Here is a 13,590-nt window from a genome sequence, read left to right on the forward strand (position 1 = left end):
AGTTTGCTGGATACTTTACATTTGGATTTGTTTCAACAAGATCGATTTCTACCCAATGGAGTGGACGTCCGTTTGCGATTTAATCGAGCTAGACCCTCTTTCTACATGATGATCAAAGGAGGAAGTACAGGAAAAGTGAAAATATTGAGTATGATCTTGTGGGTGAGAAAAGTCAAACCCACAGCAGTCATGATGAATACCATTAATCAGAGTTTGAATACCCACAGAGCCAAATATCCCTTGAGAAGAGTGGAAGTGAAAACCTTTACCATGGCCCAGGAACCCAGTCTAAGATTACGGATCATCTGTTTCAAGGTCAGATGCCTAAACGTCTCATTTTAGGCTTTGTGGAGAATGCGGCCTTTAACGGAGATAAAACTAAAAATCCCTTTCATTTCCAAAACTTTGGGATCAAGAAATTAGATGTCAGTATCAACGGAGAGACCATGAGTACTCGTTGTTTTGAGCCTAATTTCAACGACGATTTATATCTGAGATCATATCTCAGTCTGTATCAAGCTCTGGGAAAATTAGGAGAAGATTGGGCTCCGGACATCACCCTAGAAGAGTATAAAAGCGGCTACACTCTATGGGGCTGGGATTTCACTAAAGATCAAGAAGCGCAATCGGATAAATTCCACATCATAGAAACAGGAAATCTGAGAGTAGAAGTGCAGTTTACCAACAATACGGCTACCACCATCAATTGTGTGGTGTATGCAGAATTCGATAACCTATTAGAAATTAACAAACAGAGAGAAGTGAGCATTGATTACTAAAAAAAATGGATACGGGACAATTGAGAGAAGTCTTATCCAGAGAATTCAAGAGTTCTTTTGGAGGCGTGTATCCTGTAGATTTATTACCGGATCAATTAAGACCTGGAGAAAAAGCTGTCGTGGTCAATACGGATCCTCAAGATCGACCTGGAGAACATTGGGTGTGTCTATATGTGAGCAATCCCGTGGTGGAATATTTCGATTCTTATGGATTTCCTCCCTTACAAAAAGAAATTCAAGATTTTATCCAGCGTCATGCTCAACAATGGATTTATAATCCGTATCGCTATCAAGACTGGAATACCGATGTGTGTGGACAATATTGCGTGTATTATTTACATCAAAGAGACAAGAAAAGAAAGAAAACCGACGAGTGGCTATTCCCCTTTGACCAGAGTACGGCTTTACAAAGGGACAGATACGTGGCGAATTGGTTTAAAAACACTTATCATAAATTACCTACGGGTCATGGACAAAAGTGTCAATGTTTTTATCAAAATGTATTGTAAATGAGTTGTTTGTTGTTTGTTGTTGTTTGTTGTTTGTTGTTGTTACAAATAAAGAATGAAAAAAAAAATCAAAATCTGTGTTCTTATTATTTATGTGTTAGTGTTTTCAGAAAATCCAGTTTGAACTGGTTAGGCTAGACTGAGCTTTTGACTGTGAAGCGTGACGTCATAATCTTGAATCGGTGCCAAGTATTTACCTGTGTAGTCAGCATAAAAAAAAACGTAGGTCAAACGTATGTTTTGCACACGGCCCTTATCTTTCAAGGTGAGGGGGTATAAAAACAAGGTGTTAAAGACGATCCTCCTCAGTTGGGGGCATGTGGTTGAGTAAACGACAGTTTGGCAAACGAATTCCTAGAATATTAGAAGAAGAAGAAGACATGGAGATGGATAAAGATAAATTTGCCTTATTAGAAAAGAGAATGACGGAACCTATGGAGGGGGATCACGAAGCTCCTCAAACAAAAAGAAGAATAGAGTTGAAAACCCTGGATCCGGAACCTAAGAATGAATATTTACCCCTGCATGAGCCTGTGAAGGATCCTAAATTTCCAGACAGAAGTTACAGGATAGCCATTAATTGGACTTTCACCATTAAAGAGCCCAAAGAAGAAGAAGATATAGACATGTTTCTGAGCAACCAAGATGATTTCTTCTTCGGTTTCCAGTATTTGATTATACAAAAGGAAAGACATCCCTGGACAGGAGAACTGCATCAAATCAGGGGATTCATTCAAATGAAGGAACCAGAAGGAGGACTGACTATGTGCAGACTTCATATCGCTGCCAATTTTGCCATGTCTCACAGTACCCCAGAATTGGAAAGTATGTTTTACAAGCAAGGAGGTGACTATGAAGAATATGGTGTTCTGAAACCGGAGGAGAGAAATAAGGAATTGGAGCCCAGAGATTGGATAGAATGGGAAATAGGAGCTTGGAAGAAACCTGAAGCTATTGCAGCTAGAGAAGCTAGGAAGAAAAAGTTCTTAAAGAATGTGAGCTGGTCAAGATGTGAATAAATAAAAAAAAAAGATTGAACTGTTATTTATTGTTAGATCTCAATAAAAAAGAAAAGAAAAAAAAATTGTGGGTTTTTTGTCATTTTTAAAAAATAGGTTATCTCCCTTTAACCATAGATTTTTTTTTTCAAAACACAAAACAAAAAGTGTTGAGGGTTTTTAAAGATTGGGGGAAAAAAATAGATACAATTTAAAAAAAAAAAAAGTATAAATAGTAAACATGGTACAAAACACACCTCAGTTGTGGACTGGCTTCATTATGGGTAACACCTCCAGTAAAGAAATGAGTCAGAACACTAGATTAAAGGAAACTGAATGGTTACTTATACAGGAGGGAGGAAAAGATATCATACCACCTCCCTTGATGGTAGAACATCCTGCAGTATTTATACCACCTCCCTTGATGGAAGAACATCCTGTAGAATATAAACCTCAGGAGGAGGAGGAAAAAGAAAACATAAGACCAAACAAACTCTTGGAGGATATTAAGGCTCATTATCAAAATAAACAGAAAGAAAATACAGGCAATGGATATATTGCTTACTTAAAACAAGACAGAGGTAGAATAGCCAATAATTGGATATTTAATTTAACTGGGTGCAGACAGGAAGATGTAGATCAAATCATTGGAAGTGATTATCAATACTTGATCTTACAAAAAGAAAGGCATCCAGAAACTGGAAAACTTCATCATGTGAGAGGATTCATTCAAATGAAAAACAGAGTTCAAGGGAGATACATGTACAGAAAGATTCATAAATTAACCTGTTTTGAGATGTCTTACAGCACCCCAGAATTGGAAAGAACCTTTTATAGACAAGGTGACTATGAAGAATATGGAGTTCTAAAACCTGATGTGAGAAACAAAGAATTAGTTCCAAGAGATTGTAGATTTACCTGAATAAAAAAAAAATCTTGTTTTATTGTGTTGTTGTTGTTCTATAAAAACAAGGGTGTTTTAAAAAATAGATTCATTTTACATCATGAGTCTCCAGGAGATACAAGGTGATTTACTCAACTGTGAGGTAGAAGCTATTGTTCATCAATGTAATTGTTTAACTGTAAAAGCTCATGGATTGAGTCAAAGTATTGCAGAGAAATTCCCACAAGCTAATCTCTATGCCACTCGCAGACCTCTAGGGACTAGAAATTTAGCCGTAGAAGAAGATAGAGGAATTCCAGGCACTATTAAGGTGTTTCCCTCACAAACCCCTGTGGTCATTTGTTTATTAGCTCAATGGGATTATGGAAAAGCAAGTCACCGACCTAAAAGAATTTCCACTTATCAGGATACCCCACAAAACAGAGAGAAATGGTTTCAATCTTGTTTACAAGAAATGGGGGAAAGTTTACCTTACCAGACTTATGCTTTTCCTTACAAGATTGCCTGTGGACTAGCAGGAGGAAATTGGATTCATTATAGACATTATATTGAACAATTTGTACACACTTATGAAAAACATGTGTACATTCTTCATCATCATCATTAATTGTGTGTTTTCATGTGATGTAAAATAAAGAAGAAAAAAAAGTACCTTTTTATCTGTCATACTCTAAAGTCTGTTTTAAACAGGAGATGAAGGTCCACCGCAATCCCCATGCACTCATAAGCAGATCTCTGGGGGGGGGGGGGGGGGGGGGTCAGTAGAAACACTCAAGTAGTATTTTTCTTTTCCCTGTGATATAATGTCAATATTTAATGGAAAATTCAGAAATTTATTAGCACTTAAAGATTAAAAACTTGCTATCTTTATGATATTGATTTCCATTATCAGATTTTATTTTTTATCCATTTTAAAAATATAAACATTTTAAATAATTATCTTAATAATAATAATTAAATAAATTAAAATGATATCTCATTGAAACTTTTTTAGATTCAAGTTTTGTTTTTATCATAATTGATTCACTGTATATTTCCCAAAGGAAGACCAACAGCCAGGCTTCACTTCACTTAGAGAATGGATTATAGATGGTTAGGAACAAAACATATCTTCCAGGTTGAGGACTGTATAGAAAATAAAACCCATTTTTGTTATTATGATTTAAATTACATGAGACAATGCCTCTTATAAATGTAATGCAAAATAATATCTCTTATATATATGGATTCCTATACTCTAATTATATTAAATGTCATTTGTAAAATGTATTTTTTAAGACAGATTTATTTAGGATCTACTTTAAATGATGACATGAATAGCAGGCCATACTTTCAGCACATGACAAAACATTATCTCAAATTACACAGAAATGGATTATTTAGCATAGCTGACATTAAACATATAGGTGAGGGATAACATAATCACAATTATAAACAATGTGAAACAACTTTAAACGACCTACAGGGTAGATTACAAGCCTTTTTCACTGGGGTAAAATCTCGCATAATTTACATAGAAATTCGCCATGGCAATTTTTAAACCCGAACCCGACTGTATAAAGATGAAGTCATAAAACAACATAACACTGATGTAGTATTACATGATTTTTTTTTTATTTTATTTTATTTCTTAAAAACTAACAATGCTTGTAACTGTCGAATTCTCCTCCGAAATAGTATTCGATCCGCTACTAGGGCCATCCAGGGACTTCTCCGGCCTTCGGGGGGTAATTCGTAGATTTGATTGAGGCTGGTATTAAAAGTCACGGATTTCCTAGCCTGTGTGAAATTTCCAGGTATTTCATTCCGTATTGAATACATACTTTCTCCGTCGCATCTATGTTCTGCCACAGTAAAATCACTTTGCCCGCTTGGGGATGAGTCAGGAGGAGAAAAGCCGTATTTATACAGTGGATGACGTCACAATGCATAGGTAAGCATATTTTTTTTTGCACACGGCCCCCCTTACAGATGATGCAACAGGTATCAAAAAAGATGATGCAATAGATATAAAAAGATGATGCAACAAGTATAAAAAGATGATGCAACAGATATAAAAAAGATGATGCAACAGGTAGTAGTAGCAGCGTACCAATGTAAACACAGTGTTTTATTTAGGGGGCTATATGTACTGAATTGACCCACTTATCCCCTCCAGGGGCTGCACTCTCTTGACCCACCTATCCCCTCCAGGGGCTGCACTCAGTTGACCCACCTATCCCCTCCAGGGGCTGCACTCAGTTGACCCACCTATCCCCCACAGCCCCAAAAGTGCACTCAGTTGAACCCCCCATCTAGACCGCTTATACTACTCACATCTAAAGAAACAATAATGGCATACGGCGTCCAGCAAACAACACATACAATAAAAATACCAAACAACATCTTAGATGAACGGACTGTTTCTCTCCAAACTTTTCTCATTCTCAAAGGATTGTCAATGTCCAAAATGTAAATGTTACGTTTTGTTTCCCAAATATGCTTAAAAATAAGAAAGTAGCAAACAGCCATTACAAAGAGTGGTGCACCAATTAAAATAATTGAAACAAACATGGTGTACGATAAACTTGTAGTCCGATCCCAGATGCACTGGTGATTTTTGTGGTTGAAGACGTGTCCTCCTCAACCAACAAAATTATGTAATTCGAACAAGAAAGCAACCACCCAGCAGATAAAACAAAGCAAAATGCTGGTGACACGGTTGAAAACTCTGTCATACACGTGGTTGTGGCGCAGGTATATAAAGCGTGACTTCGACATAAGGAACAGGCTGAAGAATGCACAAAAGCTGGCAGTCAGACAAAGGCTCGCCACAAAAATACATAGCAGTTTCCTACCCTGGAAAAACTGTTCTCCGTGTGTGACACCTTAAATACAAAATATAGCGTAACTATTTTGTATTGCTATAAAAAGACTGTGGTTTCATCAATATTCGTTGCAGACCCACAAAATTAACTGTTCATTGAATTGAGAAATGTGTTATTTATTTTTGTTTATGTATATATATAGACAATGTTTTCGTCCACGAAATTACGTCTCCTCGAAAATGTATATTGCACAAAATCCATGAAAATTGATGGCAACGAACATTGATGAAACCACAGCAATTTAGCTTTAAACTCAGCTATTCAAAACAAAGATAAACATTACAAAATATTAAAATATACCAGTAATACACATGGGGTCGGCTATGGCAGTGACACAGAGATCCGCCAGTGCCAGGTTGACGGTGAATTCTTTCCCACGTTTGTTGAGGTCTCTGAGGACGGTCCATACCAGGATAATGAAAGCGTTACCAAGTGTCCCCACCAGTAAGGCCGTGCTGGTTATGATGATGTACAATACAGCTAGGCACGTGTCAGTCTGTAAAAGAGGGGGTATCCTTTTCTTTATGGAACTGTTAAAGCTCTCGAGGTTATCGCGGGTATCGTTGATATAAAATGTTCCATTCTACAAACGAATAAAACGATGCTAATTGGTGCTATTCTTTTTATAATTAATGACTGCATCATATGGACAAATGAAAATGAACATTCTTTTAAGGTATTCGATGTATAACGACCATATTTTGTACCCAATAAATGAACAGTCCGATAATTTTAATCAAAGTAGCAATTTAAAGAGGTCATCAAATAAAAATGCTCCACCAAAGGAATGTACAAAATTCTAATTATTGTCCAATTAATTGCATCTTGAATTTTACATTGAAGTCTAAGGCAGCACATGTTTTTATCAAATATTGTAAAAAATGTAATTTGAATTTCAAACAAATCTCTTGGTGAAAATATGCATAAACTCCCTCTTTTTTATACTATGAAATAAAATAAATTATTCACCACAGAAATTTTGAGAAATCAAAAAAAATTTTATTTTCATCAAGGGCAGATAACTCTTCAAAAACTTTTGAACGTGCAAAATGACTGTCTCCATTACATGTTATCAGTCTTGTGAATCTGGGTTAATTTCACTTTTATCGTTATCTAGCAATGCATTTTAACTAGGTTATAATTATTTCAAATCGTTCAAAATCCCTTCATTATATAAATTGAATACCTTAATGAAGAAGAAAAGTACATTTATTGACGGATTCATTCAATAATCGAAGATTTCTTAACATTGAATATAAGAGTTTTTGGCATTAACGGTATTCAACCAAAAAAAAAAAATATTCCCGTATAAAATAAATGCAATTTTCTCCCAAGACATTAGTTTAAACAGTAAAACTTTTTAAAATGTCTGTTATAAAGTCACAAGGGTGATTGTCATTGCTTTTTTTTTTTTTTTTTTTTTTTTTTTTTAACAATATTTAAATCTTAAAAAGAATGTTGTAATATTTAAGGAAAATTAATCTCAATATTTTATTGTTAAGTCGACCATCTTAAAAAATTATATTTGCTTTCCCTCTCCCGACTCGGGTAAAATTATTAGGTTGGTAGATACAATGTAAGTAGTATAACGGGCCTAGATGGGTGGGTCAACTGAGTGCACTTTTGGGGTTGGGGGGGGGGATAGGTGGGTCAACTGAGTGCAGCCCCTGGGGGGGATAGGTGGGTCAACGGAGTGCAGCCCCTGGAGGGGATAGGTGGGTCAAGGGAGTGCAGCCCCTGGGGGGATAGCCGGGTCAATTCAGTACATATAATCCCCCTAAATACGGGGGTGTGTTTACACTGTGTTTACATTATACACTATACGCTGCTGCTACTACGATTTTGGCAGCGACTTTTATCCCTGTTGCATCATCTGTAAGGGCCCTGTGCAAAAAATACGATAGACCTACGTTTTTTTTTTATGCTGACTACACAGGTATTACTTGGCAGCGATTCAAGTTTGTTTAGGGCCGTGTGCAAAAAAAAAAAATATGCTTACCTATGCATTGTGACGTCATCCACTGTATAAATACGGCTTTTCTCCTACTTTCAGCTCATTCTACAGTCAGATCCAGCTCCCTGCCTGTGGGGGGTCATGGATTCTACTAGAGAAAAACAGTTACATGCTCAGCGATTATTAGAATGGAAAAAAAGGGAAAGAGAATTAGAACGAATTCTTTATGACAAAAGAGAGCAAGAGTTAAAGCTCCGGGAAAAAAATGCTAAAATATTACAGAGAAGAGCTCAATTAGAACAACAACGACAACAACAACTACAACGACAACGACAATTACGGGAAAGAGAATTAGATCAAATTCTTGATGAAAATAAAGAGCGAGAATTAAAGCTTCGGAAAAGAAATGCCAGACTATTACAGAGAAGAGCTCAACTAGAAAAACAACGACAGCAACAGCAAAGGACTAGGGCGCATGAGGGGTCAAAGTTACCTATTCATTCACCACCCAAACCCAAGGCCATATCCCAGTATTATCGAGTCAAAGTGAATGAAAGGGTGCACTCTAGAAAATTTAAAGCTCAAGAGGATTTTTACACTGTGATTTTTAAGGAGTTTCCAGAGGAAGAAAACAGAGGATTCGTTCGGCGATTATTCAGACACATGTTACAAACTTTCAAATCGAAAATGCAGTGTAATCCTAACGATTACCTCCGCCTGAACATACGCCACAAATCTCTGGAATCAGAGATTTGGTACGAGTTTACTCAATGTAAACATTTTAACGAGGACGTCATTTTAGACAAGATTGAAGCCGTGCAACAATCCAGAAAGGGGTTCAAACTGGGCGACGGGGGCATGGAATTTGATATGTTTCGGGTCAAGTATCCCGAGGGAAGTGGTGGAGACAGAACCAAACATTTACAAGTGAATAAGGAGACTTTTAAGAACAATAAAAGAGCCATCGTTCGGATCGTCAATCCCTGGGATAAATTTTGTTTAGCTAGAGCCATCGTCGTCACTCGATTACACAGTCAAAAACCCGAACATCCAGACCCCGAATGGGAAAAACAATGGCTTGCTATGCGGAAGGGAGATAGGCAATCCTTGGACCAGAAACGAGAAGCCATAGCCCTCATGGAACAGGCCGGGTGTGATATCACTCAAGCTTGTGGATATGCAGAGTGGACGAAATTACAAGAGGTATTAGCTCCCCAGTATCGACTGAAAATATTTCAGTTCAAGTCTACTTCGACTAAACTCACCTTAGAGCGCATCTTCAAAGGCTGGGGAGACGGAACTTGTTTGAACATTTTGTTAGACGACCATCATTACGATGCCATCATATCCATGCCGGGAGTAACGGGGAACCAATATTACTGTGATCATTGCGACGTGGGGTACAGGAATGTCACAGACCATCGCTCCAAGTGCCCTCATCGCTGTACCTATTGTTTAGGACAACACCCTAATTGTCCCGATGAAGGGATCGAGATTAAATGCCAGGAATGCCATGGAATGTTTAAGAACAGGACCTGCTACGAAAATCATTTAAGACCCCATAGTAAGAAAACCACCACTACTGTCTGCAATTTAATGGAACAATGCGAGAAGTGTCATTCCTGGATACCTAAGAATTTATTCCCTCATCACAAGTGCGGAGGACAGAAACAGTGTAAGATCTGTAAGAAAATCGTCGATACCGATCATCAGTGCTACGTACAACAGAAGCCCCAGAAGAAGAAGAAGGGGAAAGGGACCTTAGAGTTTTACATCTATTTCGATTTCGAATGCACTCAGGAAACCGGCATTCACATCCCTAATCTGTGTGTGGCACACCGCGTCTGTCAACATTGCAGTCACTTACCCATAGACCAACCCTGTCCTCATTGTCAACACATGGGACCCCGTCAGCACCTATTTCAAGGACCAGACACCTTAAAGAAGTTCATGGACTGGTTATTACAACCCACTACAGGTACTAAGAATTCCACTTTAGTACACGACGAGGCCATCATCATCGCCCATAACTTCAAAGGCTACGACGGACAATTCATTTTGAATCACCTGGTGCATTCCTCTTGCCTGAAACCTAACGTCATCATGACCGGCAGTAAGATCTTATACATGGAAATATGCGGACTGAAATTCATCGACTCGTATAATTTCTTACCGTTTGCTTTAGCCAAGATGCCCTCCGCTTTCGGATTCGACGAATTGAAGAAAGGCTATTTCCCCCACTTTTTCAATACGGAACAGAACCAGAATTACGTAGGACCTTATCCACCGGCAGCTTTCTACAATCCGGACGAAATGTCTATCAGTGGACGACGGGCTTTTTTTGAATGGTACGAACAACAGAGGGGGAAAGTATTTAATTTCCAGAAAGAGTTTGTAGAGTATTGTGTCTCGGACGTCGACATTTTACGCCGATGCTGTGCAAAGTTTAGAGCCACCCTCAAGAGTTTGGTCAATGTGGACCCTTTCCAGGAATCCATCACTTTTGCCAGTGCTGCTAATTTAGCCTACCGTCGACAATTCATGCCTGAAGACACCATTGCCATCATTCCGAACCTCGGGTATCAACCGGCACGACAATATTCGGCTAAAGCCTGTCGGTGGCTCACCTGGATGACTCAACAGACTGGATGTCACATACAACACGCCAGAAACGGGGGCGAAGTCCAGATCGGAAATTATACCGTCGACGGATACCAGGAAGCGACTCGCACCGTCTACGAATTTTACGGGTGCTATTGGCACGGATGCCCCACCTGCTATCCCAGTTTACAGACCGAAACTCATCCTCATCGGACCCAATTTACTTACCAGCAATTACACGAAGAAACCCTCAGAAGGACTGGCGATTTAGAAAACATGGGGTATACCGTCCGTGGTATCTGGGAGCACGATTTCGATCAGCAAGTGCAAAAAGATGAGAGTTTACAGCAATTTGTAGGAAACCTGGACATTCCGGATCCTTTGAAACCTCGAGAAGCCCTGTACGGAGGCCGGACCAATGCCACCCGATTATATTGTGAGGAAGGGGACATGAGATACGTGGACGTTTGTTCCCTATACCCTTACGTGTTGAAACACCGACCTTTTCCTGTAGGGCATCCCGAGATCATCACAGACGAGTTCCAGGACGTGAGAAGTTATTTCGGTCTCATTCACTGTCGGGTCTTACCTCCCCGAGACCTCTATCACCCCGTATTACCTTATCGGACGGGAGGCAAGTTATTATTTCCCTTATGTCGCACGTGTGCCGAACGACAGGACTCTACGTCTCAAGATCGATGTCCACACACCGACCAGGAACGTAGTCTCACGGGTACTTGGGTGACGACCGAATTACATAAAGCCCTAGACATGGGATATACCTTAGATCGAATCTACGAAGTATGGCATTTTAAAGAAAGCAGTCAAGAGTTATTCAGATCTTACATCGATACCTTCCTCAAGATCAAACAGGAAGCCTCCGGATTTCCCCTCGACTGTAAGACCTCAGAACAAGAACAAGATTACATTCGAGAAGTCTTATACAAAACAGGCATCCGAATGGACATTCTCAGTATCGAGAAGAATCCAGTGAGAAGAACCATTGCTAAACTCTTTTTAAATTGTCTGTGGGGAAAATTTGCTCAACGCTTGTTATTACCCAAAACCAGATACTTGGACGAAGAAGAGGAATTACAGCAACTCTTACAAGATTCGACTCTCGACATCAAGGGCATGCAACTCTTAGATAATAAAGAGAACCCCAATGAAGACAAGATGTTAGTGAATTATCAAGACAAACAGGAATTCGTCGAAGAATGTCCCTTTGGAAACGTGGTCCTGGCTTGTTTTACTACCGCGCATGCCCGCTTACACCTCTACGAGACTTTACAACCTTTAGGAGATCGGGTCCTTTATTTCGATACGGACAGTATCATTTACCAACATCGGGAAGGAGCCTTTAATCCTACCTTGGGCAATAGTTTAGGAGAATGGACCGACGAATTAGACGGGGATCACATCATCAAATTCATGTCGGCAGGCCCTAAAAATTATGGTTACCGGACGGCCAAAGGAACCGAGGTTCATAAAGTCAAAGGAATCACTCTCAACTATCGTACCTCCCAGATCGTGTCCCTAGAGACTTTAGAAAAAATGCTGAAAGAAGAAATAGAGGAAGTGACAGTAACTTATCCCAACAAAATCCAGAGGACTCGTGATCATGAGCTCGTGACCAAACCTTTAGAGAAAAAGTATAGAATTGTGTATGACAAGAGACAAATTGTAGAGAATTATAACACTCTACCTTATGGTTATTGATATGTTGATATGTTTGACTTTTTGAATTAAAAAAATTGAATTGTTGTTTTATGTGTTGTTATTTTTCTTCTTCCCTATAAAAAGGGGAGCAATACAAATCAAAAGTTCAGTCATGACTGAGAAATTGCTAGATCAACCCATGCGTTATCCCCAGTATGCTCGGCTCTCAAAGAGAGAAGCTACTTTTGAGCACGGATGGCCAGAACCTCTCTTAGGAAAAATACCAGACCTAGCTAGAGCCGGGCTTTACTACAAGGGAGTGAAAGATAACGCTACCTGTTTTCATTGTGGATTTACTTTTAGTAATTGGGATCCCGAGGACGATCCTTATGCAGAACATGCTTATTGGAACCCCAATTGTCCTTACATCAATCTGTATAAAGGACGAGGGTGGGTGATGAATGTGTTTATTGCGGGTTTAAATCAGCAGGGATATAAACCTTTACCTGAGATCAAACCTCTACTGAACCCACAACCAGACGTCCAGGCTCGAGGAAAATGTCACATTTGTTTAGACGAGGAATTACAAATCGTTTTTCTACCTTGCGGACACGTATGCTGCTGTGCTTTGTGTGCTCCTTCCTTTCAGTTTTGCCCCATCTGTCGAGGCGAGATTCAACAGTCCAAACGCCTATTTCTGTGTTAACTATAAATAAGACCCTGAACCCAACTTTTCCTTCATTGATCAACATGTATTCTTTAAAAGAGAAGGAGACACCCCTCCCTTCTTTTCAATTGAAACACGAGTTTACCATGGTGGTTGCTGGACCCGAGGAAAATGTCACACGAGGAAATCGGGCAAAACAGAATTCGTCAAGACATTAGTGAACAATTCCGCGGAGACACCCCTCCCTTCTTTTCAATTGAAACACTGGATCAAAACCCCCATGCCCATGCCCGAAAAAATCGTCTGGTGTTATCGGGAATGGCAACCCGCTTACACTTCTTTAAAAGAGAAGGTATCTTTCATCCGAAATATTCCAGAAGACGACGAGAAATTAGTAGCCAATTTGAGTGTGCCCCATTTACTCATTTTTGACGACATGATGGGAGGAAAAGCCATCGAATCTATTGTGGATTGGTTTACCCGTAAAGCGCATCATCGGAATACCAGTGTGATTTACATCACTCAGAATTTATTTGATCGAGCCGCCTCTCATCGCACCATTAGTTTGAATGCTCATTATTTAGTCTTATTCAAAAATCCCAGAGACAAATCTCAGATCAGTGTGTTGAGTCGTCAGCTAGCTTTACCTCAT

General features: G+C 39.2%; 2 protein-coding genes across 2 annotated transcripts; one reads left to right on the forward strand and one right to left on the reverse strand.

Moving 5' to 3' along the window:
• Window positions 1-5,467: 5,467 nt before the first annotated feature.
• On the reverse strand, window positions 5,468-8,976 carry LOC134278665 (melatonin receptor type 1A-like). Its single transcript, XM_062760965.1, is given in 4 exon segments — window positions 5,468-6,057; window positions 6,358-6,640; window positions 8,723-8,749; window positions 8,953-8,976. Coding segments are annotated over 4 exon segments (924 nt in total).
• Window positions 8,977-9,094: 118 nt separating this feature from the next.
• LOC134278666 (uncharacterized) lies at window positions 9,095-12,331 on the forward strand. The gene is made up of 2 exons (XM_062760966.1): window positions 9,095-9,839; window positions 10,197-12,331. The coding sequence occupies exons 1-2, from the start codon at window positions 9,095-9,097 to the stop codon at window positions 12,329-12,331; spliced, it is 2,880 nt and encodes a 959-aa protein (XP_062616950.1).
• Window positions 12,332-13,590: the final 1,259 nt, after the last annotated feature.

Source organism: Saccostrea cucullata, unplaced genomic scaffold, assembly GCF_032062105.1.
Source record: "Saccostrea cucullata isolate Sc308-1 unplaced genomic scaffold, CSIRO_AGI_Scuc_v1 ctg6133, whole genome shotgun sequence".
Taxonomy (NCBI): domain Eukaryota; kingdom Metazoa; phylum Mollusca; class Bivalvia; order Ostreida; family Ostreidae; genus Saccostrea; species Saccostrea cuccullata.